Genomic DNA, 24,299 nt, shown 5'->3' on the forward strand with positions numbered 1-24,299 from the left:
TAGGAAGAACAAACATGCCACGCAGGGAACAAGGAGCTTTGGTCAGGCAGGAAGATCTGTTTTCCAGCTCCTGGGGAGCAGGCACACCGGGAGCTGGACAGATTCTCTAGAAAACAGCCAGACTGGGGGTCACAGAACTGCTCCAGGAGAGGCAGTGGCACCCCCTCCAGAGAACGACACAAGGTGGTTCTTTGTTTTTCTCCAACTTAACTGGAAGGACAAAATCAAACAAACCACTAGCAGAGAAAGTGCACGTTGGTTACAGAGTTGCCGTGAAAGCAGTACTGAAACAAGTCGAGTCTGATCACTGTACAGAGCTCCAAGTACACACATTCACACACACCGACCGAAGCTCCCAGAACGCTGTGTTCACCATATCTCACTGTACACCTTCAGCATCTGAGGTGCAAGTCGTCAGAGCCCCATACTGGAGCTCCAGAAGGGAAGGGGTGCGGGCCCTCCTGCTGGGGCCCACGTCCCAGCTCCGATCCCCCCAAGCACAAACCCTGCTCCCGCGGACTCCAAATTCCTCAGGGTCGCTGCTCTCTCTTGCTCCCAGCCTGGGGTTCTCAGAAAAAAGGGCAGAGGGACTCTAGCTGGGGGAGAAGTATCTCACGCTAATTATTTCATCGCTTGAGAGCAACACATCAGTGGCTTCTGCAAAAAGGAGATGGAATTTCAGAGAAGCAGACCAACTCCGCCCGAGTTTAATTCAGCGTCTGTTTTGGAAAGGAGGGGAAGGATTGGAGTTGAGGTGGCTGTGCCATATGAGCTGGTGCTCGATGGAGAGCCAAGAAGGATGAAATGTTAAAGGAGGGATAGGCCCGCTGCGAACCGCCAGGAGGCAGGACCAGAGAGGAAGCCGGGGGTGATCACCCCTCCCCAGCAGACTTGCCAGCAGCTCTGGGCCTGGGTGCAGATGTGGCGCTGGAAGTGGAGCAGGCGCTGGCAGGCTGGAGAAGACACAGTTCCAGTGGAGAGCAGGGGTGGGGGCTGGGAGCCCGGAGCCATCCAGGCCCAGCGGCGCATCGAGTTTACCGGGTGATTGACAACAGCGGTGCCAGCCGCCCCCACCAGCAGCCGCCACTGGGGAGGACACTGGCCACATGGGACCTGCAAGAGGTAGACAGCAGAAGCGACACTGAGCTGACACAGGTGCCTGCTGGGTATACAGACGTCTGGGCCTGGGCAGCCCGGCCCGTGACACAGAGCCTCGGCTGCAAGAGCTGGATCAGCCTCAGTGACAGCCCGAAGGGCTCAGAGGCAGCCCGGGTAGCCCAACACAGCAGGTGTGGGTCTGGGCCAGGGAGCGGGGGAAGTGCAGGAGACCAATGCCTGGGCCAGGGGCTCAGCAGGAGGAAGGCCTGGGCAGAATTTGAGGGGCCCCAGGAGAACCAAGCCCTGCCAACCTCAGGGGATGACCCAAGAGGAGGTTACGGGCACCAAACCAAGCTGAGTGGCAGGGGGAAGGGAAGGGAACACAACAGTTTGAGCCAAAATTACATGAACCCCCGGAGCTCTGGGACCTCAGCTGTTATGCCTTCCAGGAGCCAAAGGGAGAAATCGCTCTGAGCAGAGCTGGGGAGGGGGAGCCCGACCAGTGCCCTTTGGGGAATGTGTGTGTCCCTGGGACACCAGGTTTGGACATCAGTGCAAAGTAAACCTCTCTATGGAGCAGGGACCCCTTCCCAGCAACCCCACAGAGGGGCTTCCTTTGAAGTGGGGGGGCAATGGCGGCTCCCTCCCACCGCCCCCCTCCCTGCCCCAGCCCCTCTCTTAGTCTGCAAGGAAGGTATAGATCATTGGGCACTCTGAGGGGCTCTTAGGCCTGAAAAGCCTCAGAAGGCAGAAGTGCAGGACAGCCTAGGAGTCAAAAACTCCCACCAATCTCAGCTGGGGAGACCCCTCCAATTACAGAAGGAAGGCAGGGCCCAGAGAGGGCAAGCAACAGGCTCAAGGGCTCACAGCCAGCCCAGCTAGGCCAGAACCCAGGGCCACAGCCTCACAGGGGAGGGCACCAGGCAGGACTCCGGGAAGAGGCATAACTGTCCTCAAGGGCCACGGGAGAAAGGTGAGGATATGGAGGACAAGAAAGAGGGGACAGCTGCAGGAGGACAGACCGTCAGCACCAGATCCCGCCCCCCAAGGGCCGTGGGCAAACGACTCAAACATGGGATGAGCCCAGGGGACATCCTCTCACTCCCAGGACGTGGCCACTTTGCCACGGGACAGCCAGGCCCAAGATGGTGACCCGGGACGTCACACGGAGGGCGGGCACAAATGCCACTCGACCCTCCAGCAGGCAGCCAAGAAGCTGTACCTGCCAGCGGCTGTTGGTCCCTGGTCTGGGGGCTCCTCCCGTTAGGGCCTGCCTAGCATCACTGCGGAAGCCTCAGGAACTCAGAAAGATGGTCGACTTTGTCAAACACTCCGGCTCCGGGCAGGCCTGCCCCCGGGATTACACAAACATCCACCCTCGCTGGGGCTTGCGTTGCAGGCGTGGGGGAGCCGCAGCGACTGCACTGAGACCCCTGGATCTCACCCCTTCGCAGCCCAGGGAGCCCCCCAAGGCCAGGCAGGGTCCTGCCCCCCTCGCTGGTCGGACACTGCTGGACAGACACGGGAGGGGAAAAGCAGGAAAAGGCCTGTGTCTGCCGGGGAGAAGGCAGCCCGCTGGGGCCCCCCTGCTCTGCGCACAGCCTGGCCCTCAGGGCACCGACTCGAACTTGGGGGGCCCGCGCGCCCAGCTGAGCGCGGACAGGGGCCGCTCGTGGTCCTTGTCGGACTCGGGCTGGCTCTGGGCCCGCTCGGGCTTGGGGTTGGCGGGCGGGTCGGGCTGCTGCACCGACATGGTCCGGCGCAGGTGGTTGCGCTTCCGCAGGAACTCGGGCTGCGCGTGGAGGCCGAAGCTGCCCTTGCGCAGGATCATACGCGAGCTGTTCTTCTTGGGGCGCGAGCGGTGGCCGGCCTCCAGCGCGGCCAAGTGCGCGGCGTAGCCCTCGCTCAGGAACTGCGGAGGGGACAGGCGTCAGGCCAGAGGGGCAGGCGGGCCGTCGTCCTGCCCTTCCCCACACCCCAACATCGCCCTCTCCCCGGAACACCCAGCTACCCCGGGACCTGGGGAGCTCATGACCGGTCAAGGCTCCCCGCCCGGCTCTGGGCAACTGAGCACTTCTGTCTGTACCCACGGGTCATGCCAGAGTTCCCTGGATTCCTGACGGGGTGAAGCTCCCATCCTTGTCACTTTCACTAAAATCCCCCAAAGGTAAGTCTCTCTCTCCCCTCCTCCAGCTTCTACCGCATGGAACCTCGTTATTTTCTGCCCTTCTTGCCAATCCCTCTCCCTAGGTCCTCAGAACCTTTGCTACTCAAAGTGTGGGCCGCGGATCAACAGCATCAGCACGACCTGGACCCTTGACGGGTAGAATGTCAGGCCCAGCCCAGGCCTAGGAATCCGAATCTGCATTTAAACGAGGTCCCCAGGTGATCTGTGTGCACCTTAGAGTTGAGAAGCCCTGCTCTAACGGTTCCCACTCTGAGGTCCCACCATCTCTGCCCCTCCACCTGCTGGTCACTTTCAGGCACCTGCCACTCAACATGGCCCAAAGAGATCATCGCCTTCCATTCAGTCGCCTGCTTTTCAATCCCAGTAATGGTACCACCTACCTGGTCACCCAGGTCAGAAACTGGGCGCCATCCTTGACTTTCCCTTTCTCTCGACCCATGCGTCTGATCCCTTCGTTACCAAATCCAATCCATCCTGCCTTAGAAGTGCCTCTCAGACCCTTGGCCTTCTCTGCCCTGCCACGGCCCTGCTACAGCTACCCTCCCCTCTCCCCTTCCTCTAATCTGCCTTCCACCTGCAGCCTGACAGATCTCTCTGAATCACAAACTCACTCCAGAGCCGTAGAGTCCCAGCTTGGCAAGACACACAGGCCATCCAGGACCCGCTGCTCCAGCCCCCTCTCCCTTTCCCTCCCACATCACACTCAGCCAAGCTGAGTCACTTGCAGTTCCCATAATATACATGTGCTCTGCCGTCTCCTGACCTTTGCTTTTGCTGCTGCCTCTGTCACAAAGGCTCCTCCAACCTCAGGCCCTTCCTGGACTATTCCTTCAAACTCCCAAAAACCAGCCTTGTCCCTGAGTCAGGCTTAGCTGCTCCTCTCTGGGACCCCACAGTTCTCTGCACTCCCCGTCATTCATTAGGGCTCCTGCCACACTGCACTGTCATTGTCTGCTCATTTTTCCATCTCCCCCACTAGACTGGATAACATGACGTCTGATCCCACCGTGGATCTCCCCTGCACCCAGCGCAGGGCCTGGCCCAAAGCAGGCACCCAGTCGTGTTTGTTGAAGGAAGGAAGGAAGGAAGGAAAGAACAAATGACTGAACGAGCAAACAATGGAATAAACCTCCTCCTCCCCTCTCCCCATTTGTTGGTTCCACCCCCTCACCCCCCAACCCCCAGCCCCACCTCTACCCACCTGGCACTGGGTTTGATACTTCTTGGTGGGCCGGCCCACAATGAAGATCTGGGAGGGTGGCAGGCCTAGCACGCTGTAGACGGAGATGTCCTTCGTGGAGCCATAGGCCGCGCTGATTTTGATGAAGCACTGAAACACAGGGCAGCTGATGGAGGGAGAGGGGGCCCAGCGCATCCCCACAAAGGATTCCTAGATGTCCCCCCAGGGAGCACTGCTGGGGGACCCTTTATCTGCACACTGATAGACTCCAAGTCATGGGTCCACCCTGCATCAGGAACCACCCCCTGCAATGGCCTCCCCTCCCACCCCACCCCCTGCACCGAAAGCCTGATACGGGCTCCACCTGTGAATCACAGCCCCACCATTTGCTGACCCCGCGTGAGGAACACGATCCGTAGGTTACGAACAGTGGGGCAAAGTGCTCCTCTGTGGACAGGAAATTGAGTGCCAAGTTGACACAATCCAGGGCCAGGACTGGAGGCCGGTTCTGTCCTGACAATTCTGCCCTGGTTCTCCTGCCTGTCCGTGCCTTTCTCTCCATTCCATGACTACCACCTGGATTCTGGTCTTTCTGTCTCTTGTTTGGGCAACAGCCTCCCAACTGGCCTTCCTGCCCCTCGTTTCTCCCACCAATCTGTTCTCCATACAGCTGCCAAAACGATCTTTCTACCACCCAAATTAGACACTGCCACACCCCTGCCTTAAGCTTTTCCATGGCTCACCATCACCCTCAGCAGAGAGTTCATGGTCTTGCCCAGTTTCTAAGGTTTTCACGGCCTGCCCAGCCCAGGCCCCTGATCACTTCTGGGACCTCAGCTCCCACTTGACCTGAATCTGATCCAGCACATACCCCCATCCTGAATACCTGCAGCTCTGAGAACATCCCAGGCTCTTTCCTACCTCAGTGCCTTTGCACATGCCGTTTCTTTGGCCACCGGACAAACTCATACTCATGCTTCAAGACTCAGCTCAAAAGTTACCACCTCCTAGAAGCCTTCCCTGGCCTCTCCAGACAAAGCTAGGTCCTTTCTCCTCTGTTTTCCCAAAGGGTCTTTTCTAATCACCCACCAGTAAACTGTCAATTTCCATGTTTTTCTTCCTGTAGATCAGGGATTGGCAGACTCTTTTGGTGAAAGACCAGATACTAAATATTTTAGGCTTTGCACTCTGTTGCAACTACTCAACTATTCCATTGTAGCTCAAAAGCAGCCATAAACAACCCGTAAGCAAATGAGCATGGCTGTGTTCCAGTAATACTTTATTTATGGACATGGAAATTGGAGTTTCGTATAATTTTCACATGTTATGAAACCTTAGTCTTCTTTTGATTTTTTTCCCCCCAACCATGTAAGAGAATTAAAACCATTCTTAGCTCACAAGTCATATAAAATCCATGGGCCGGATTCAGCCCCTGGACCATGATTTGTCAACCCCGGCTCCAGATCAGCAGTTCTCAAAATTTTGCAAGCATCAGAATCCCCTGGCGGGCTTGTTAAAATACAGATTGCTGGGCCCCCTTCCCAGAGTTTCAGATTCAGTAGGTCTCCAAGGGGGGCCAGAGACTCTGCATGTCTAATGAGGTCCCAGGGAACCCTGTGCCACAGGGCACACAGTGAAAATCACAGCTCTAGGACATCCCGAGCTCTGTTTGCCTCTGTGCATCCCCAACACCCAGGACAGGGGAGGGAACACACTAGGCACTTAAGTGTCTGTTGAAGGGATAACCAGATGCAGAGACAAGAGTTTAGGCTTTCGGGTCAGAAGATAAAGGATGAAAGGGTGACTCTGAGATCCTGGGCACATCCCTAAGCCTCACCTTTCTCACTTGCCTGTGGGGATAATAAGACGTACCTCGCTGGGCAGTAAAAGGACCAATGAGGTGCACGTGAATGTGCTTTGCAAACTGGGCATCCGCTTGGACAATCGGAGGATGTGGGGTAAAGGAGGAGGCCCCCCCACCCCGGGTTGAGGGAGGAGGGGAGGGGTGAGGAGGAGGGCGGTGGAGAAAGCCCTGCCCAGCCGGGACACTCACCTCCTGCATGAGGTTGCGCAGGAAGATGGCCTTCTGCCGCAGCGGGTCGTGCACCAGCCCGTCCGAGAAGAAGATCATGCCCTGTGGGAAGTTGTGCTGGGACAGCCACGACACCACCCGCTGCTTCTGCATGTCCGGCCGCCCCGTGATGTAGAGGATCATGTAGCCCAGGTCCTGCCAGTGCCTGGCGAGACGGCATTGCAGGGTCCAGCCCCGCCCTGTGCGGGCCACCCCCTGCCCAGCAGCCCGCCCCACTCCCCACTTCCCCCTGCCCCGAGAAGCCAGACGGGCTGTTCCCAGGAGCACTAGGGGAAAACAAGGGGGCACCCTGAAATCTGGACCCCCAGTGGAGCCCCATGAGTCCTGGCCATCTCCCCCGGATGGCCCACAGGCACCAACCGCATGCCCACAACACAAATGATCCCCCCACTCCTGCCCCCTCTGCTTGGGTCCCCTTCTCCGTGATGCGCCATCATCACTCAAGTTTCTGGAGCCAGAGAGAAGCCCCTTTGATTCCTCCCTTTCCTTCAGTCTCCCCTCCTTCCTCCTCCAATCAAGGAGCCTTTGATTCTACCCGGCAGGATCTTCACTCCATCCTCTCACTTTAACTCCACTTCTTAGCCTTAGCTCAGGACCCATCGTTCTCCTGGGCCACTACAAAAGCCTCCTGGGAGGCCCCTTTCCCTCCAGTGCCCCCAATTCCAATCCAACCTGGGCCGTGCAACTTCGAGCAGGTTACTTAACGCCCCCAGGATTTCAGTTTCCCCATCTGTAAAATGGGGATAATAATGACAATTACCACCTAGGGTTTTCTGAAGGATGAAATAAATTCATCCCAAACAAGCCTGGCAGTGACTTTATTGTTATCCTTGGTACTGTTTCCATGGTGATTCCTGTAAATTGCACATCTAACCCCACTACTCCTTTGCCTAAAGCCATTCCTGGCTCCCCGGTGCCCTGAGGTCGCAAAGCCCCCCTGCACTGGTGGTCCTCCACACTCTGCCCTTGAGCATGGCAGCTCCCCAGCCACATGGAGCTGCTTTGCTGCCCCAGACAAGCCCTGTGCTCTTCTGCTGCAGACCTCTGCCCTAGAGAGGCTTCGTGGCTCCATCTCCTTATGTTCCCATCCCCCCATCTTTCAAGGCCACCTCCTCCAGGAAGCCTTCCCTGCTTTCCAAGCAGGATGTGCCTCTCTCTTCTCTGTGCTCTCACAGTGGGCAAGTACTCGCCGTTGACAAGGAATCCTGTCTGCAAGATGTCAGATGAGGCCAGGCCTGATTGCAGGCTTTTGTGGCGCTAGCCACTGACTGGCCACCATAGACTGGGGGTTTCCAAACCTGGAAGATGCTCTGAGAGATTTGGGGAGGTTTTGTAAGAATGCACAGGCTGTGTCACCTCCAGAGTTCTGGTTAATTCTGAGGGGGTACCCAGTGATCTGTGATTATAAGAAGCAGCTTCTGATGCTTAGCAAGGTTTGGAGAGCACCGCAGCAGCCCCAGGAGCCCATGTGAAAGGTGAGAGCCCCAGATGGACTGCCCCCCAGACAGGAAGGACCACAGCCTCCCCTTCCCAGGTGTGGGAGGGGGACACTGACTTGGGAGGGGTTTGGAGAAGATATAATGGGAATAAAGGACGTAGGCTTATAAGGAGGAGGTCGACCCCTGAAGTGAGCAGGTCCAGGGCCTGTTTCCACAAGGCCAGTGGGCATCTTGAGGTACGCAGTCTCGTAGGCGTCCTTGAGCCAGACTAGTTTTCTCTCCCCAAAGTGACCACTGCTGCTGGGGTGATGCAGGGCAGTCCCCTGACCCAGTCCCCAAGAACTCCCAGGACCCGGGATCAGTCCCACTCTTGGTGTTCTGATCACTTGGAGTCCTGGAGTACAGTTTCTCATGCCCATGACTTGTTTTCTCCACTGACTGTGAATTTCCTCTAACTAGGATCTCTTTCTGCATCACTGCCCAGCCTAGAGCCTGGCCCAGAGCCAGCCTCAGAAAAGAGTGGAGGGAGGGAGGCAGGGAGGGAGGGAGAGACTAAAGTGGTACCTCTTTTGCTTTTCTATTGGCAAACTCTGTTTGTACCTCTCTCAGCAGTACAATAGCCCTAGGTAGCTGTGCTTCCTGCCACACCTCCTGCCCTGTCCCAATCTGGCCTCCAACATCCAATGGCCCTAAACTTGCCCCACCTCTTCCCCACACATAGACTGTTCGTCCCTGTCCTTGTCACCTTCTTGGCCTATCAAAACCAGTTTTGTATTTTCTTCTTTTTGTCTTTCTGCATGTGCTAATATCTGTACAATGGCATGGACGGCAATATGTATATATATATATATATATATGTGTGTGTATATATATATATATATATATATATATATATATATATATATATATATATATGGCCTTCCTTCAGGAGTTGCCTCAAATGTCACCTGCCCCAGGAAGTCTGCTCTGCTTTCTCCAATCAGCTGTAATAGCTGCAATCTCTCGATTAACACTGTGTGTTAGCTAGCCTCGAAAGATGGCCTCCCAGTGAGCCACGTGTCCCAGTATTCACACCTTTATGTGGTCCCTTCCCCTTGAATCTGGGCTGGTCCTGCGACTCACTTATAACCAGTAGAACGTAGTGGAAAGGACACTGAATTCCGAGGCTGGGTCCTAACAACGCTTGTAGCTTCCAGCTGGGTCTCTAGGAACCAGAGAAGGCTGGTCACCATGGTGGAAGTCAGCCACCAGGTACAAAGTCTGGCTAGTCTGAGACCACCTGGCTGGCCACATGGAGCAGCCACATGGAGAGAGAGAAAGAGAGACTCCAGCCGAGGAACAAGACACATGAGTTCATCATCCATCTTGAACATCTTGAACCTCCAGCCCAGCGGAGCCCTTAGATGACCCCCACCCTGGACCACCACCTGACTGCCATTGCTGGAGAGACCCCACATGAGAAACTCCCAGCAGAACCCAGACCATGATGTGATAGAATAATAAAGTATGATCTTCAGTTGCTAAGTATGGAGCCATTTGCTACACAGCAACCAGTAATCAGAACACACCAATTTTATCCTGATTGGGATCTGAATGCAAGAGACCAGGCCTGATTCACTGCACAGAATGCTCAGACAGTGTTAGAATGAACAGAGGGAGGAAGATAGGGAGGGAGGGAGGGAGGGCATCTGAGTTTCTCAAGGGCCCTCAGTAAATTACTCCTGGAGGTGAAGCCAGGACTCCTGGCTCCTGGCCCAGAGACCAGTGGAATTCCTAGCGGAAACTAGAAAAACACAGCCCATATCCCCCAGGGCTGCTGGCCCCTGCCCCGGGGGGACACATCCCCTGCAGGGAGGGAGCACTCACCGGACAACGTCCACTGCCCCTGGCCGGACCTTGGGGTCGCTCCCCATGATGGACACGCTGGCCGCAAAGGAGCCGTCGATGCTGAAGACCACGCACTCCATGCCCCGGGGCAGCACCGTGAGGTAGCTCATCGCGCAGGTCTGGTCGCCCCTGAAAGGTATGGCCAGCCGTGCGCTCAAGGTCAGGTGTCAGCCTGAGGCCAAGGTCAGCCCACAGCCGGGGTCAGAGCTCAGTCGGGGCCAGGTTGAGAGAGAACCTGGGCGGCATCTCCTGATGCTACAGCTGTGACCGCATCTCATTTTCCTCTCTCCCTGCAGACAAGGACAGGGTCCAAAAGACAGTACCTCGAGGACCCCATCTTCTGGACAGGCCTGGCTGGCAGGGCCATGGAATTGGGTGAAACCACCATGAGAATGTCCCCTGGGTCTTACCTGACGACCATCTTCACGGGGTAGACGCCGACCCCCAGGCGCCGGGGCCGCGGCACGCTGTACGTGATTCGGCCGCTGCTGTTGGTGATCTCCGTGTCCAAGTGCACCCAGCGGCCGGAGGAAGGCTCTGCCATCACCAAGATGTCCACCTGCAGGCAGTGAGGGGACCAGGGGAATCGCTGAAGGCCGGGGGGCTGGGGCTGGGCTTGGGAGCTCTTCTCTGCCAAGATAGCAGGGCTTGGGGTCCTGTCCGATGCTAGTTCCTGGCTCCCACCACCTTTCCTCTTTCCACTGCAGCCGCACCAGCTTCTCCGAGGCACCCGGTCCATCCCTCACTCCCGCTCTCCCTCCCTGACCTGCGTGAGCATCTCCCACCTCGTGCAGCCAGGCCTTCCGCAGCCCTCACCCCACGTGCCACGTGGTACCCAGGAGGGGATGGGCCAGCCTCTGTACCTTCTCCCCGGTCAGGGCCACCATGTCGAGGGGCCCGTACATGAACCGCCCCACCAGGACCTGGGGGCCGTCTTCGGCGGCAATCACGTCGTTGGCCCGGTGGTTGGCGGTGACATTCTGGAAGGACAGAAACCAGCTCAACCTCTGCAAGGGGACTTGACCTGGCTTTTTCCTTCCATCAGCCACAGGATCATCTGGAGGGATGCGCACCTGCTGGATATTGCCTTCCTTCCTATTAACCTCATCAGAGTTTCTGAGATGTGTCCCCATGGAACCCACGAGGGAAACAGACCCTTAGACCCTCACATTGTCTCCAAGGGGCCCTGGGCTTCTGCAGACCAGCATTCTCCACCCTTGATCCTCCCCATGGCCCGGAGGTAACGCCAGTCCTCAGAGCCTGGCATCCTTCTAGACCCCCAGGCTGGAAACTGAGGCTCACCTTCACTTCTTCCTTCCTCATCACGGCTCACATCCAGTAGCCGTTTACCATCCGTCTTTGCTTCGTGGGCGATTTAAATGTCAAGGGTAGAGAAAACAGTGTAGGAAGTCTCGTGTGGCCGGAAACCAGTCACGGCCATTCTGGTTCTGTTCTTCCCTGGCTGGATTCCCCCACCCCGCTCCAGATCATCCTGGAGCAATGCTGGACGTCGCGTCACTTGTCTGTAACTATCCCAGCATCCCCTTCCTTCTTCACGTCTGGTTTCAATTCATTCCGTAGCTCAAAGGCCTCCATTGGCCCCAACTGCCCACCACTCCCAGCCTGGCTTCAAGACCCAAACCACTCTATCTTCACAGAACCACCCACATCTGTGTCTTTTCCCACACCCAGGTACCTCTCACCTGGGCACTGCTAGTAGCATCTTAAAGGAGCCCCCTTATTCAAAAACATTCCCCGTGGCAGATCAACCGTCTTTATAAAGCACAGATCTTTTAACCCCCCTGGGCCCTCGGGATGAAGTCCAAATCCTGAGCCTGGCATCAAAACTTTGCTGGGCAATCTTTTCAGTCCCATCTCCTGCTGCTGCCCTTCGAAGCCCCACTGGTTCTTTCAGGTCAGGCTCTGCAGAGGTCTCTGGGCCTTTGCTCACGCTGGTCCCCCCACTTTCCATGGCATCCCTGGTCCCCTGCCTCCTTCTTCCAGCCCATCCACTAAGACCTGACTCAACTTCATCCTCTCCAAGAAGCATTGGTGGACTCCCCAAAGATGGTCTCTACCTCCGCTCAATTCCCATGGTATTTTAATTCAATTCAACAAACATTTGTAGGCACCTCATCTGCACTGGTCCCAGAGCTGGGCTCTGGGGATGCAGAGAGGAACCAGTCATGGACCCTGACCTGGAAACCCTCAGTCAAGTGGGAGATGCAGGCCTGCTTACAAGAATACTGATAAGGGAAGAGCTCATTCATGGAAATGAACACATGGAAAGATGCCATAAAAAGGAATTAAGTACTGACACAAACCACAACGTGGGTGAACCTTGAAAAAGGTGCTCAGTGAAAGAAGCCAGACACAAAGAACCACATATTGTATGATTCCATTATATGAAGTGTCCAGAACAGGCAAATCTATAGAGACAGAAAGTAGATTAGTGGTTGCTTAAGGTTAGGGGTGGGAGTAGGGGGCTGGCTGGAGGAGGGGGATGGTAGCTAAAGGGTAAGGAGTTTCTTTTGGAGGTGATGAAAACGATCTAAAATTAACCATGATGATGGTTGCACACATCTGTGAATATACTAAGATACATTGAATTGCACACTTTAAGTGGGTGAATTGTATAAAATGTGGTTATAGCTCAATAAATATGTTTACCAAAAAAAGAGTTGATTCGTGGATCACTGATCACCTTCTACCATTTAGGACTGTTCTTGGGGTCCATGTCTGATGTTCCCACAGGACTGGAAGTGCCCACCACAGCAGTGGCTGTGCTTGTAAATCCCTGTGCCCCACTGCCTGGCAAAGGGTCTGGGACACAGTGGGTATTGACGATCGCTTGCTGAGTAAATGAATGTATGCTTACTGAACTCCTATTCATACGTCAGTACCTTGCAGAGATGATGCTTCTTCAGGGAAATGCTGCACGGCCTGCCCTGACAATCCTTCTCTTCACCTTCTTCCTAATCTGTGCCTCCCTCTATATGATGGCAAATGCCACACCAGGCTGTGAGCCCCGTGGTTGTGTGTAGGACTCTTTCGGACCCCTGTGTACATCTACAGAGGCCTGGCATATAGCAATTGCTCCATAATTGGCATCTCCTCACCATCCCCAGTGCCCTGGACCCCCACCCGTGGTGCTCCTGTGGAGCCAGGCCACGGGGAACCAGCTCCCCCATCTCACCTACTCCCTCCCCCTCCACTGCAGCCCTGGGGGCCTCGTCTAAGCCTGAATCCCAGCATGTATGAGCACGGAGATCTGAGGAGCAAACCAAAGCCCTTCCCCGCCGTGTGGATGCCCCAGCCCCCGGGGGCAGCCCCACCTCCCGGAGACCACAGCCTCAACCCGTAGGCACCTCCAACAAGCACATACCCGCAGCTTGACCTGGGTCCTCTTACGAAGCCACTTCTCGCGGGGGTTGGTGGGGCTCAGTGCTGCGGGGTCCAAACCAGCGCTCTCCTTGACGTTCACGCTCTCATAGCGCATCACCTGATCAGCGGCCCAGCAGGACTCCGGGTCAGGCCATCTGGACCCCTCTCCCTCCTCCCCATGGTGTCAGGGCCCTCCAGCTTGTGGCCAGTCAGGCCCTCCCCCAGGCCTCCCCACCTCCCAGCCTGGGACCCTCAGGAGGCCGGGAGCCCCCAGCACCTACCACTCTGCCCACCTGTCCTGACAGCTGGGGCCAGACCACTGTCTCTCAAATGCTCTGGCCTGGGAGCAGCCTCTGCTCTTGACACCCAAACCTAGCAGCCACCTGCGTCTGTACCCATTCTCTGCCTTCCCCCATTACGGTGGGTGACCCTTATCGAAGGCCAGCTGGAGCCCTGGTCCCACCCAGCCCTACCCACCTCCTCAAGAACATAATGGAGCCAGCTCCCCTCTCAACCCTACATCACTGGCTAGTCCCTCACTACTGGATCATTCTCCTTAGCATCTAAATATGCCGTCATAGTGCCTCTCCCTAGGACCCCTCTCAATAACTATCACATGTTCCTGTTCTCCCTGACAGCAAAAGTCCACAGACGACTCGCCCTGCACTGTCTCCACTTCCCCCCTGCCTTCTCCCCTCCGTCACTCCAGGCAGGCTTCTGACCCTGTGGCTCCCCTGAAGCCATTCTTGCCAAGGCCCCGTGACCTCCATCCTGCCCAACTCAGCGGCCCCCTCCTGTCTATCTGCTCTGGTCCTCCTCTGACCTCAAGGGATGTCCTCTTCCGTTTCCTTCGGTGGCTCTTCCTCTCTCCCCAGAGGAGCTCCAGGACTCCTCCCTGAACTTCTCCATCTACAGTAACTCCCTCGGTATCTGTGATACTGTGATTTATAATAAGAAGTATATATTTGGTCTTTGTCCAATTTCTGGCACAAAGCTCCTCAAATCCTTGGAATTTCCTAAGTTAAAGGGACAAAGGTGTCTTTTGTTATGTTAATGAGGTGACTTGAACCGCATCTAAGGATGGGGCTGGTTGCCAGGAGAACCAACCTTGTGAACAGAGGGTTGGAACTTTCAGTCCCACCCCAGCCCCACATCACCACCTCCAGAGAGGGGAGAGGGGCTGGAGGCTGGAGTTCCATCACCGATGGCCAGTGATTTAATCCATCATGTCTATGTAATGAAGCCTCCACAAAAACCCAAAAGGATGGGGTTTGGAGATCTTCCAGGTTGGTGAACACATGGGAATTTGGGAACAGTGGTGCCCTCAGAGAGGGCATGGAAGCTCCAGCTCCTTTCCCCATACCCTGCCCTTTGCATCTCTTCCATCTGGCTGTTCCTTTTATAAAATCCTTTTATAATTAACCAGTAATCTAGTAAATAAACTGAATTCTGTGAGCCACTCTAGCAAATTAACTGAATCCAAGGAGAGGATCTTTGGAACCTCCATTCTATAGCCTGTGGGTCAGAAAATCCAGGTGAGGGACTTCCCTGGTGGTCCAGTGGTAGAGAATCCACCTTCCAATGCAGGGGACGTGGGTTCAATCCCTGGTCGGGGAACTAAGATCCCACATGCTGCGGGGCAACTAAAACCCACGCGCCACAACTACTGAGCTCACACGCCTCAACAAGAGAGCCCATGTGCCGCAAACTACAGAGCCTGTGCGCCACAACTAGAGAGAGAAAAACCTGCATGTCACAACTAGAGAGAAGCCCATGCGCTGCAACGGAGAGCCCACGCGCTGCAACGAAAGGACCCACATGCCTCAATGAAGATCTCATGTGCACCAACTAAGACCCGACGCAGCCAAAAAAAATAAAGAAAAAAAATTTTCATGATGTTTAAAAAAAAAAAAAGAGAGAGAGAAACCCAGGTGACGACCTGAAGATTGACATCTGATGGGGGAGGGGCGGGCAGTTGTAGGGCTGAGCCCTTAAACTGTGGGATCTGACCCTATCTCTAGGTAGATAATGTCAAAACTGAGTGAAATTGTAGGACACCCAGCTGAGGTCAGAGACTTGCTTGGTGTGGGGAAAAAACACACACATGGGAATTGGTGTGAGAAGCAGGGTAACCCATCGCTGGCTTTAAATGCCATCCAAGCTCTGATGACTCCACATTTTTATCTCCAAGCCAGCTAAGCTCCAGACTCTCCACTCACCTTCCCTCCCAACATCTAACAGGCATCTCATCTTTCCAGGTCCAGACCCAAGACTCAGTATCCCCTCCCGCCCAGCCCCCCTCTTCCCCAGCCCTAGGGCATGGTGTCACCATAGCTAATCGAGTGGAAACCAGGATTCATGGGACTCCCCTCCTTCCCTTGCAGCCCAAATGTCAGCAGGTCCTGTCACCACACCTCAAACCCGGCGGCTCCTCGGCACCTCCGCCACCAGGTCCCTAGCCCAAGCCGCCACCTCAAAGTTGGGATCCCACGCTTGCCTCATAGCGGGGCCTCACGCTTGCTCTCCTACCCTCCAAACAGCAGCCACAGGACTTCCTTCTAAAATGTCAGTATCTCTCCCTTGCTCAAAACTCTGCAGTGGCTTCTCATTGGACCCAGTATAAAACCCCCCTCTGACCTTGGCCGTGGAGGGTGCATGTGATCCGACCCTCACCTCCCAGCCTCTACCCCCCCAGGCTCTCCCTCAGTCACTGGCCTCTCTCTCCACCTATTTTAGAGATGAGGACCTTGAGACCCACAGGGGAACAGGCATGATGACTCCAGTCTCCAAGTTGAAACATAGGTACATTCTCCTACATGGTGTCTATTTAATTTCTAGAAAGTACCACGCCATTGGCCAGAAGCCAGTGTTCCTTAGGAAAACCGTTGTCTGTCCAGGTCACCTCCCCACTCGCCGCGCTTCGGTGCCTTCCCAGCGTCCAACGTGGCCCGCGAGGTCAGCCTCTTCTCCCCAGAAGGATGCGCCCTCCCAAGAAGGGACGGCAGTACCTGTCTCAGGATGAAGGCCACCACGTCCGTGGACTCCCAGTAGCTGGCGTGGAAGAGGTGGGGCAGGGCCACGGTGGGGAAGGCGGTGAGGACGTCGGGGCAGTACAGGGCGTAGTCGATGCGCTTGCTGCCCCACCACTTGGCTGTGACTGCGGGTTCAAGAGGGAGGCAAGGTCAGAGCGGCCTGCCCGGGGCTTTGACCCAAGGGGCAGCGTGGGACCCCGGGGCCCGGATCCAGGGGTGGATGTGCCACTCAGGGCACAAGTTGGGGGCCAGAGCGCTCGGCTCGGAATGAGCTCTGGGAAATGTGCCGCTCCTCCTCCACCTTCGACCACCCCCCAGCCCCCTCGCATACCCACCCCTCCCCCAGGACGTGTGCTGCAAACTGGTCCCGGGATGGGGGCCTGACCCACGGAGACGGGCACAGTCTCAACCCAGGGCTGTTGGTCACAGGGACTCCCAGGGGGAAAACTGAACGTTGGGATTAAGTCGAGGCCTGGCAAGGTCATGGCTCAGTCCACGGTCAGAGGTCAGGGCCCCTGTCCAGGGTGAGAGGTCACAGTTCTCTCTGAGGTCAGAGCTTGGTCTGGATTCCCTTTTCCCCTCCTCCCCCGCCCTCAGCAGCCCCGGCAGTGGGCCAGCGGCCACCCGGAGGAGCGTTCCCCCTCCTGCGGATCCAGGCAGGGCCCGGGAGACCCTCACTCACTGCGGGAGGTGCCCACGGGGGCCAGGCTGTCCGAGGACTCCGAGCTCTCACTGTGGGAGCTGCCCTGGCTTATCCTCCGCCCCGGGCGCTGGGACCTCGGGGCCCGAGGGGGTGAGGCAGGCGCCTCCAGAAGCGGCGGACTGCCCCAGGAGCTGCCCTCCAGGAAGAGGGAGCTGTGGGTGTGCAGGGCGTCAGCTGGAGGGGGAATTTCACAGTCAAGGCCGAGTGGTGGGCCTCAGATGAAGCTGCCCATGTGCGCCAGCCCCGTGCTGGGCGGGAGGCTGGGCGCCCAGGGAGGAGCCAGCCCGGCCTGCTCCTTCACCTGCCCAACGGGCGGCCCGCACCTCTTACCCCAGGGCCTGACAGGACCCCCTCACCATAGTATGCAGTCAGATTTCACCTCCTCCAAGCCATGGGTTAGGCAGGCACGAGTCAGGGTCCCAGCCATCACGTCCAGACCCGGTAGAGCTGCCGAGGGCGCGTCTGGGACACTGCCCCAAAAGTACCAGCTGAGGTCACAGGTGGCACATCACCATGTGCTCTTGTATCAGACCCCTCCCTGGGCCACAGAGGATTGTGGCTGAGCTTGGAAATGAAGGGGGCCTCCAGCCTGGGAGCAAGGGCGCCCCCTGGGGGCAGGGGGAAGCCCTGAGCAGAGAGTGACATTTTAAGATGTGGGAAGGTTTTAGAGCCCCTTCTATCTACGGAAACGCCTGACAAAAGAGGACTTTGGAAATTAAGTTTCCATTGAAATGGGGGCGAGGGGGGTAAATTGGATTTTAATCCTGAATGAGCCACGTGCACAGCAGCCCCCGCCCCCAATCTGGCCCAAATCTCTGAACAGGCTTGGCTAAACTTCCTGAACTGTGGTACAGAGCCAAGGCTCTGATCTCCGAGCCCCTGACTGTCCAATAGAGGCCTCCCCTTGGCCTCACCCCAGTCCATGCCTGGCTCACCCCACTTAAGCCCTGGAGGCCACTGGCCCTCCCCCAAACCCACCTGCCCTTGCTCCTGCTGTTCCCTCCACCCAGAAGATCTCTCCAAGCCCCATCCTCCAGCTCTTCTCCACCTGTCCAAATGCCTTGGTTGAAGGCCCCCTCTTCCATGAAGCCCTCCAGGGTGACCCACTCCCTGCCCTGCCCCTCCAGAGTCCAGGCTGGGCTCTAGGAATAGCACTCAGCATGGATCCCCGGACTTGCAATCAGGTCTGACAACTCAAGTATTATGCTGGTCCCGGCCATGGGAGCTGGTCACGGGGCAGAGCCCAAAGATGCCTCCTGCAGAACAGGTGCTCACACAGGTGGGCTGCTCGGAAGGCAGGTGAGTCAGCTGTCTTCCTGTCCCCCCACCCCCACCCCCCACACAGAGCACAGAGACCTTGTTCAGGTGAGTCTAGTCACTCTGACAGCTGACTAGCTTGGAGGGGCTGGACCAGAGAGGGTGGCCCTGGGGCACCTCCTAGCTGGGGCCCAGCCTCCGGCTCAGCACACTCTTACACTCCCGAGGGCCTACCAAGGAGGAGGGACTGTCCGTCACCCAGCGGGAACCTCTGGTAGCGGGGCACGCTGACGGGCGACACCAGGTGGAACTTGGGCTCCAGCAGTGGTTCAAGTCGGGAGGCAGAGGGGTCTGCGCAGTGGAAAAAGCTGTAGACCTGACTGCAGGCAGGACGTACCTGGAAACCTGGGTGGGGGTGGGGAGTGGGAGGATACATGGGGGAAGCCCCTTGAGCACCTGCTCCCTTGGCTCTAGGAGGCTCCCTTGACTGCAGCTTTGAGTAGCCTACTCCTCTGCTCAAGAACCTGCCATGGCTCCCTGCTACCAACAGGATCAAAGCCATTAGGTTCAGCTTGGCCTTCAATGCCTTGCCAACCCGCCCCACCTAGAAGCACCGCTGTAGGCGCCCAGCACTACAGCCATGGTGGACGTCGGTGACTCCCCAGCCAGGCTTGCTGCTTTCCTTTCTCTGTGCTCAAGCTGCCCCTCCTCCTAGCAGGATGCCCTCCACTATTTCCACTGGTCAAACTCCTTTAAATTCTTCTAGCTGTCACTTAGTTGCTCCCTGATCTATGAAGCGGACCTAGGATCTTTCAGTCAGGATCAGCACCCCTTCCTTTGGCCCGCTCAATTCCCAGGCCCGGTAGTAAGTAGACTTCTTAGTTTGCCAGAGCTGACAGAACACTTCTCCCATTGACCAGCAGGTGTCTCCACTGAGGCTTCAGCTCATCAACGCGCCTCCCTGTCCCTCATAGGGGACTGGACAGTCCAGCATCCAGGGAGCCCTAGGTTTCCTTAGCAACGTTAAGGGCGGCCGTGGGATTCTGCCTCCTCCCCCCACTTCTAGCAGACCCCCTCCTCCACTTCTCATCTGTTCCATAGTGCAGGTTGTTCGTAAGCTTTGGTGCTAAGGAAATTCGAGAATCCCTGATCCATTGTTCTCCGAGGTGCCTCCAGCCTCTTATATCCTCAGAGTCATTGCTAAGCCATCTGCTGGTGCAAATCACCTCCGTGTGTATTTTAGAGGAATGGGGAGAAGGCACTGAAGGCTGCAGGGACTGCGAGAGCAAAGGCACTGAGGTGAGCGGGGCATCTGCAGGGGGCAGTAAGACCAACCTGGCTGCAGAGGGCCTGCCTGGGCGCTGGGGATGGAGGGGGTGGGTGCAATAGGGCTTCTCTTCCCTGACAGCATGACAACTGGACAATGGGGGCACAAATCAATCTGGGGCATGTGACAGGGACAGCGAAATCCACCAGGAGCTGCCTCACCTTTGCCCATCTAGGGAAACTGCCCCACTCTCCTCCCCCCCCACCCCTCCTTCTTCTTCCTCGCCTCTCTCTTCATCTACCCCAGCTCCGTGGCCCTCCCCGCCCCCACTCTCCCCAGTTCCAGGCCCTCACACAGTGGCCTAGTGACCCAAAGGCATCTTGGACCCCAGACCGCGCCACACCCACCATCCAGTCCGGGCAGCACCGTCCTCCGCATGGCCAGGACCAGGCCCAGGGGCGAGCCAAAGAGGAAGAAGTCGGACACCTCAAAATCCAAGCGGCCCAGGCTGACCTCAGGGAGCTGGGGCCCCCCGGCCGCAGGGGGCTCAGCCTCATCCTTCAGCACGCTCGAGTGGATGCTGGCCGAGGGAGGAAGACAGGGGAGTGCAGGTTAGGGGAGGACCAAGCACGGGGAGTGAGCACTTAGCAGAGCAGCCTGAGGTCCGCGGTGCAGCGCCCAGCCCTCCATCTCTGGGGCGGGGCTCAGACCCGGAGTCCACTTGATGGATCACCGACACGAGTTGGCGACCATCTCAGCATCCAACACCAAGGCCTGGCCAACATTTGGGTAAGGCAGCAGTCAGCCAACTTTTCCTGTAAAGGGCCAGATGGTAAATATTTCAGACTTCGGGGGCCATATGGCCTCCATCACATCTACTTAACTCAACTCTGCCGCGTGGCACGCGGGCAGCCACAGACGCTACTTGAACAAACACGCGTGGCCATGATCCAGTCAAACTTTCTTCACTAAAATGGACTGAGCGCCTGAAAACCTAAGCCCCCTGCGCATTGAAAGGTTTGCCCCATCGTACTGGTCTTGTGATGGCCACACTGTGAATTCCTGCCCTGTCCAGCAGAGAAGCCCGGCCTGGCCAGACAGCTGGGTGACATCAGTTCTGCCAGGATGAGGGCTTTCATGGTAACTCATGTTCCAGGCAACTCGCAGACACAGATGCAAACAGCTTGGTCTTCCCTCCCCTCCAGCCCACAAAGGAAGCTGAGCTTAAAGAGAAAAACATGAGACACACAGAATTCCAGCCGTTCCCATCCCAGGTGCCCGTTGCCCCAAAGACTTCAAGTTGATGTTTAGCCACAGACCCAGAGTGGGCTGCTGAGAATGGGCAGAAAACTGGGGACCTCCCTGACCTTCCAGCTGCATTTAGGTACTGCTCGGTGTTTAAGAAAGTCCAGCAGGATCGCATGATCTATGAATCCATTAACGGAATGCAAATTCTACTAAAATACTCAAGTTGGAGGAGAAAGGGAATCTTAGAAATAACAATCGAAATAATGTGTGCCAGTCCCCCATCCCCTGTGGGCGAGGGTCTGGGCAGTTGAATCTGAATCCCCACACACCCTCTGCCTCTCTCAGTGTGAGCATCTTGCAGTGAGGACGACCACCCTGGTGTTTAACAATTCGTGTTTCATGTACAGCGTGGTCCCTAAACACACACCAACTACTTAACTGCCAGAGAAACAGCCATCTGTCCCTACACCAGAAGGAAGAGCTGGCTTTGTTGGACCAGCTATCGAGAGCCTCCAACTTCACGTCACTCTCCAAATTTGGGGCTTCCTTAAAGGATTTTTCAAGGATGAACCAGAAATGGTATGATTTTACCTTGCAACCTGACTTGAAATGTAGCTGCTTTTTGAAAGAATAATCTTTCAGAGGGGCTTTAAATATGATTTGAATATGCAGAGCCTTTGACCTAATAATTCTTCCTCCAAGAATCCATCTGAATGAAATAACCCCAGTATATATATATAAATATTTATGCACAAAGATGTTTCTGGAGTGCTGTTTATAATTGCAAAGAACTGGAAAAAGCCAAAGTGTCCAGTTACTGGGACTAAGTAAGATGTCATCCATTCACTCAAAAAAATATTTTTAAGAATATTTACCAAGTATTTTTAATTATATGGGGAAAAGACCACAATATAAGAGGGGTTTTTAAAGTAGAACAAAGGCAAAGCATGTAAAAAATATACTGCAAGGAAATACTCCAAAGTCAGCAGTGGTGAGAGTATACATTTTCCAAATGTTGTGATGACCTCATGCTACTTATCATTTGGGTAGAAAAGAAGGAGGGAGGATGGGAGGAGAGAATTGAGGAGAAAGGGAAGAAGAAAAGAGGCGTTCCTTCCCATTTGGATCTATGTTCAATACCCATTTGAATCCTGAATAAATGTACAGATAATTCATTTAGCCAGTGTCTGTTAACATGCCTCTTCTAGAAAGTTAAAGGGTGGGCAGTTCCATGGAGGGACCCGGCTGGCCTTTGAATGAGAGTGCATTGGTGCTGGACACTGGGAGACCAACTCTCCAGTAACTGGCTGTGTGATCCCTGGAAAGTTCCTAACCTCCTTGGCCTCTGCTGCCCCATCTGAGAAATACCAAGAACACAATACTAAGAAACACAAAACACACCTACATCTGTTCTTTCACCAGATTCTTAAGACCATCAGTGAAGTAGGCTGAAGCGCAGCATCTACTCTCTTGGTGAGACCAATTGCCCCCATCTCTCTGCAAGCTGGGGAGTGGGGCGGGCACAGCGTGCAGAGTCCCAGGTCTTGGCGCAGGGTCCGTGGGGAATGGCCTTGGTCCCAGCATTTCAGTGCTGGTTCCTTCCCCCCACCCCGATGCAAAGGCCTGGGAGTCACAGGCCTCCCAGATGACTCTGGGCCGAGGTCCTGTCCCCCTGGACGCTTTGCTGGAAGGCAGCAGGCAGAGGGAGCGGTTACCTTGATAGGAAGGCGTGATGCTGGGTGATGGCCTCGCAGTCATAGGTGGAGGAGTCGCTCTGTTTCCGTGGCAATGGCCTCTTGGGTTCTTCATCCTCCAACGCGCTGGAGACATCGATGCTGCTCTTGCTGAGCCGCTTGCTGCTGGCCAGGCTGCACTCCTCCTCCACCACCACCGGGGTGTCCTTTGGGGCCGAGCAGAGGACAGGAGGACACTTCAGTCACCGGAGCCTCTGGGGCCCTGCCTCCTCCCCCAGCACAAATGAACCCCTTTCTCCTACGGTGTGAGAGGCAGTACTTCTTCCAAAAGGGGCATGGGAGCCACAGCACAGTAACGGTGGGATTTTAGGCACAGGGCTGTCCCCCAAGTCCAAAGGGTTCGGCAATCCAGCGGGACTCTGGACAGCTGTCTAGGGACCAAACCCGGCATGAGCCCTCTCTGTGCTTCAGTTTCTTCACCTGTATTAATAACCTCCCACTACTCTTGCAGGACTGTGATACGATACCTTGTAACGTGGATGTCACAGCACAAACGTGAAAAGCTAACACTGCTCCCCCAAGAGAGGCCCTGTTCCCCTGGGGCCGGGGCTGGGGCTCCCAAGGACAGACCCTCCCCCATTCCCATTCTCTGGCCCGCACCTGGGTGCTGCTGACGCTCCCCTTCCGGCTGCTGCTGCCAGGGCTGTCACCTGAGGCCCCCGCGCTGTAGCAGATGGCATCGAAGGCCAGGAGGCCCCCCACACAGTCCCCGATGAGACACACCTGGAGAAGGCAGAGCTGGGACTGCAGGCCTGCCCACTGCCAACCCCCCACTCCACACCCAGCCAGAGCGTGGGTCGCCTGTCCGCGGGGGAACAAGGAGCCTGTCCCAGGGAGGCACTGAGAGTCCCAACAGGGGGATGGGAGGGTCAGCTTAAGGACAGGAAGCAGGCTACAGTCAGGGGTCAGACTTGGGCCACAGATCGGCATGGGCTGAAAATCAGAACTCAGATGTTGGCCTCAGTTTTTCTATCTGTAAAATGAGGATAAACCCAAAGATCTCAAAAGCCTCTTTGGATCTCAGAAGCTAGGGCTCCAGGGCACCCTGGTCTAGATCCTTCTGGATGGCCCCAGCCTCTCTCCAGGCAGGGACCAGGAGGGGGAGGCGAGGGCAGGCTGTCCTACCTGCCCACTGAAGCCAATCCCATCGGGGGATTTGAGGAACTCCGTGTACACCTGGTTGGCTCGCTCGATGACAGTGGCAACTGCATCCTGGTACTGCGGGGAGGAGATGGCCAACAGGGGCAGGGCGGCCAGAGGGACGTGGTCCTGGCTGTTGCTGAGACAGCCCTCATCGTGGCTGTAGGGATTCAGGCTGCAGACAGGGGGCCAAGGTAAGCCCAGCCGGGCAAAAGAGAGCACATGCTGGCCAGGAATTGGGCGTTCGGCTCGGGGACTCTTCAGGAGGACCCAGGCAGGAGCCGGATGAGACAGAGCACAGGCAATGGGGTGGGGGTGGAGGGAGGGGCAAGCCTCTGCTGAATCCCCTGTATGTCCATCCCGTGCCAGCCATGATGTGGGCCCTGTGTCTTTTATGACAGCAGTGCTCTCTGCCCTTTTCTGTGTGGCCTCAAAGGACACCCCAGTTATGGAGGAAGCCTCTGGTGTGGATCAGGGTGGGGACATGTCATCATGGCAGACTTCCTGGAGGAGGTGAGGTTTGAACTAGACCTCAAGAAAGGCTTTAGGGAAGCTAGAAGGGAGGTGATAGGGCGTGCCAGGCATGGGTATCACACATCGGCCACAGCTTGGAGGTGGGCACGCAGCTGC

The 24,299-nt window shown here is 56.3% G+C and overlaps 1 protein-coding gene across 3 annotated transcripts in view; it reads right to left on the reverse strand.

Annotated features, from left to right (window-relative positions):
• Positions 1 to 2,609: 2,609 nt before the first annotated feature.
• Positions 2,610 to 24,299, reverse strand: part of PITPNM3 (PITPNM family member 3) — an 85,586-nt gene continuing 63,896 nt past the window's right edge. For all 3 annotated transcript variants that reach the window (XM_061174940.1, XM_061174939.1, XM_061174941.1), the window contains 14 exons: positions 23,655 to 23,844; positions 23,130 to 23,252; positions 22,491 to 22,675; positions 19,935 to 20,107; positions 18,495 to 18,665; positions 16,983 to 17,177; positions 16,277 to 16,425; positions 13,270 to 13,386; positions 10,748 to 10,864; positions 10,295 to 10,443; positions 9,864 to 10,013; positions 6,520 to 6,703; positions 4,488 to 4,616; positions 2,610 to 3,010 (listed from right to left, as the gene is read on the reverse strand). In XM_061174940.1, coding sequence (XP_061030923.1) covers positions 2,708 to 3,010; positions 4,488 to 4,616; positions 6,520 to 6,703; positions 9,864 to 10,013; positions 10,295 to 10,443; positions 10,748 to 10,864; positions 13,270 to 13,386; positions 16,277 to 16,425; positions 16,983 to 17,177; positions 18,495 to 18,665; positions 19,935 to 20,107; positions 22,491 to 22,675; positions 23,130 to 23,252; positions 23,655 to 23,844 — 2,335 coding nt within the window. In that variant the 3' untranslated portion in view covers positions 2,610 to 2,707. The remainder of the gene's footprint in view (positions 3,011 to 4,487; positions 4,617 to 6,519; positions 6,704 to 9,863; positions 10,014 to 10,294; positions 10,444 to 10,747; positions 10,865 to 13,269; positions 13,387 to 16,276; positions 16,426 to 16,982; positions 17,178 to 18,494; positions 18,666 to 19,934; positions 20,108 to 22,490; positions 22,676 to 23,129; positions 23,253 to 23,654; positions 23,845 to 24,299) is intronic.

This window comes from Eubalaena glacialis, chromosome 19 (genome assembly GCF_028564815.1).
Source record: "Eubalaena glacialis isolate mEubGla1 chromosome 19, mEubGla1.1.hap2.+ XY, whole genome shotgun sequence".
Taxonomy (NCBI): Eukaryota; Metazoa; Chordata; class Mammalia; order Artiodactyla; family Balaenidae; genus Eubalaena; species Eubalaena glacialis.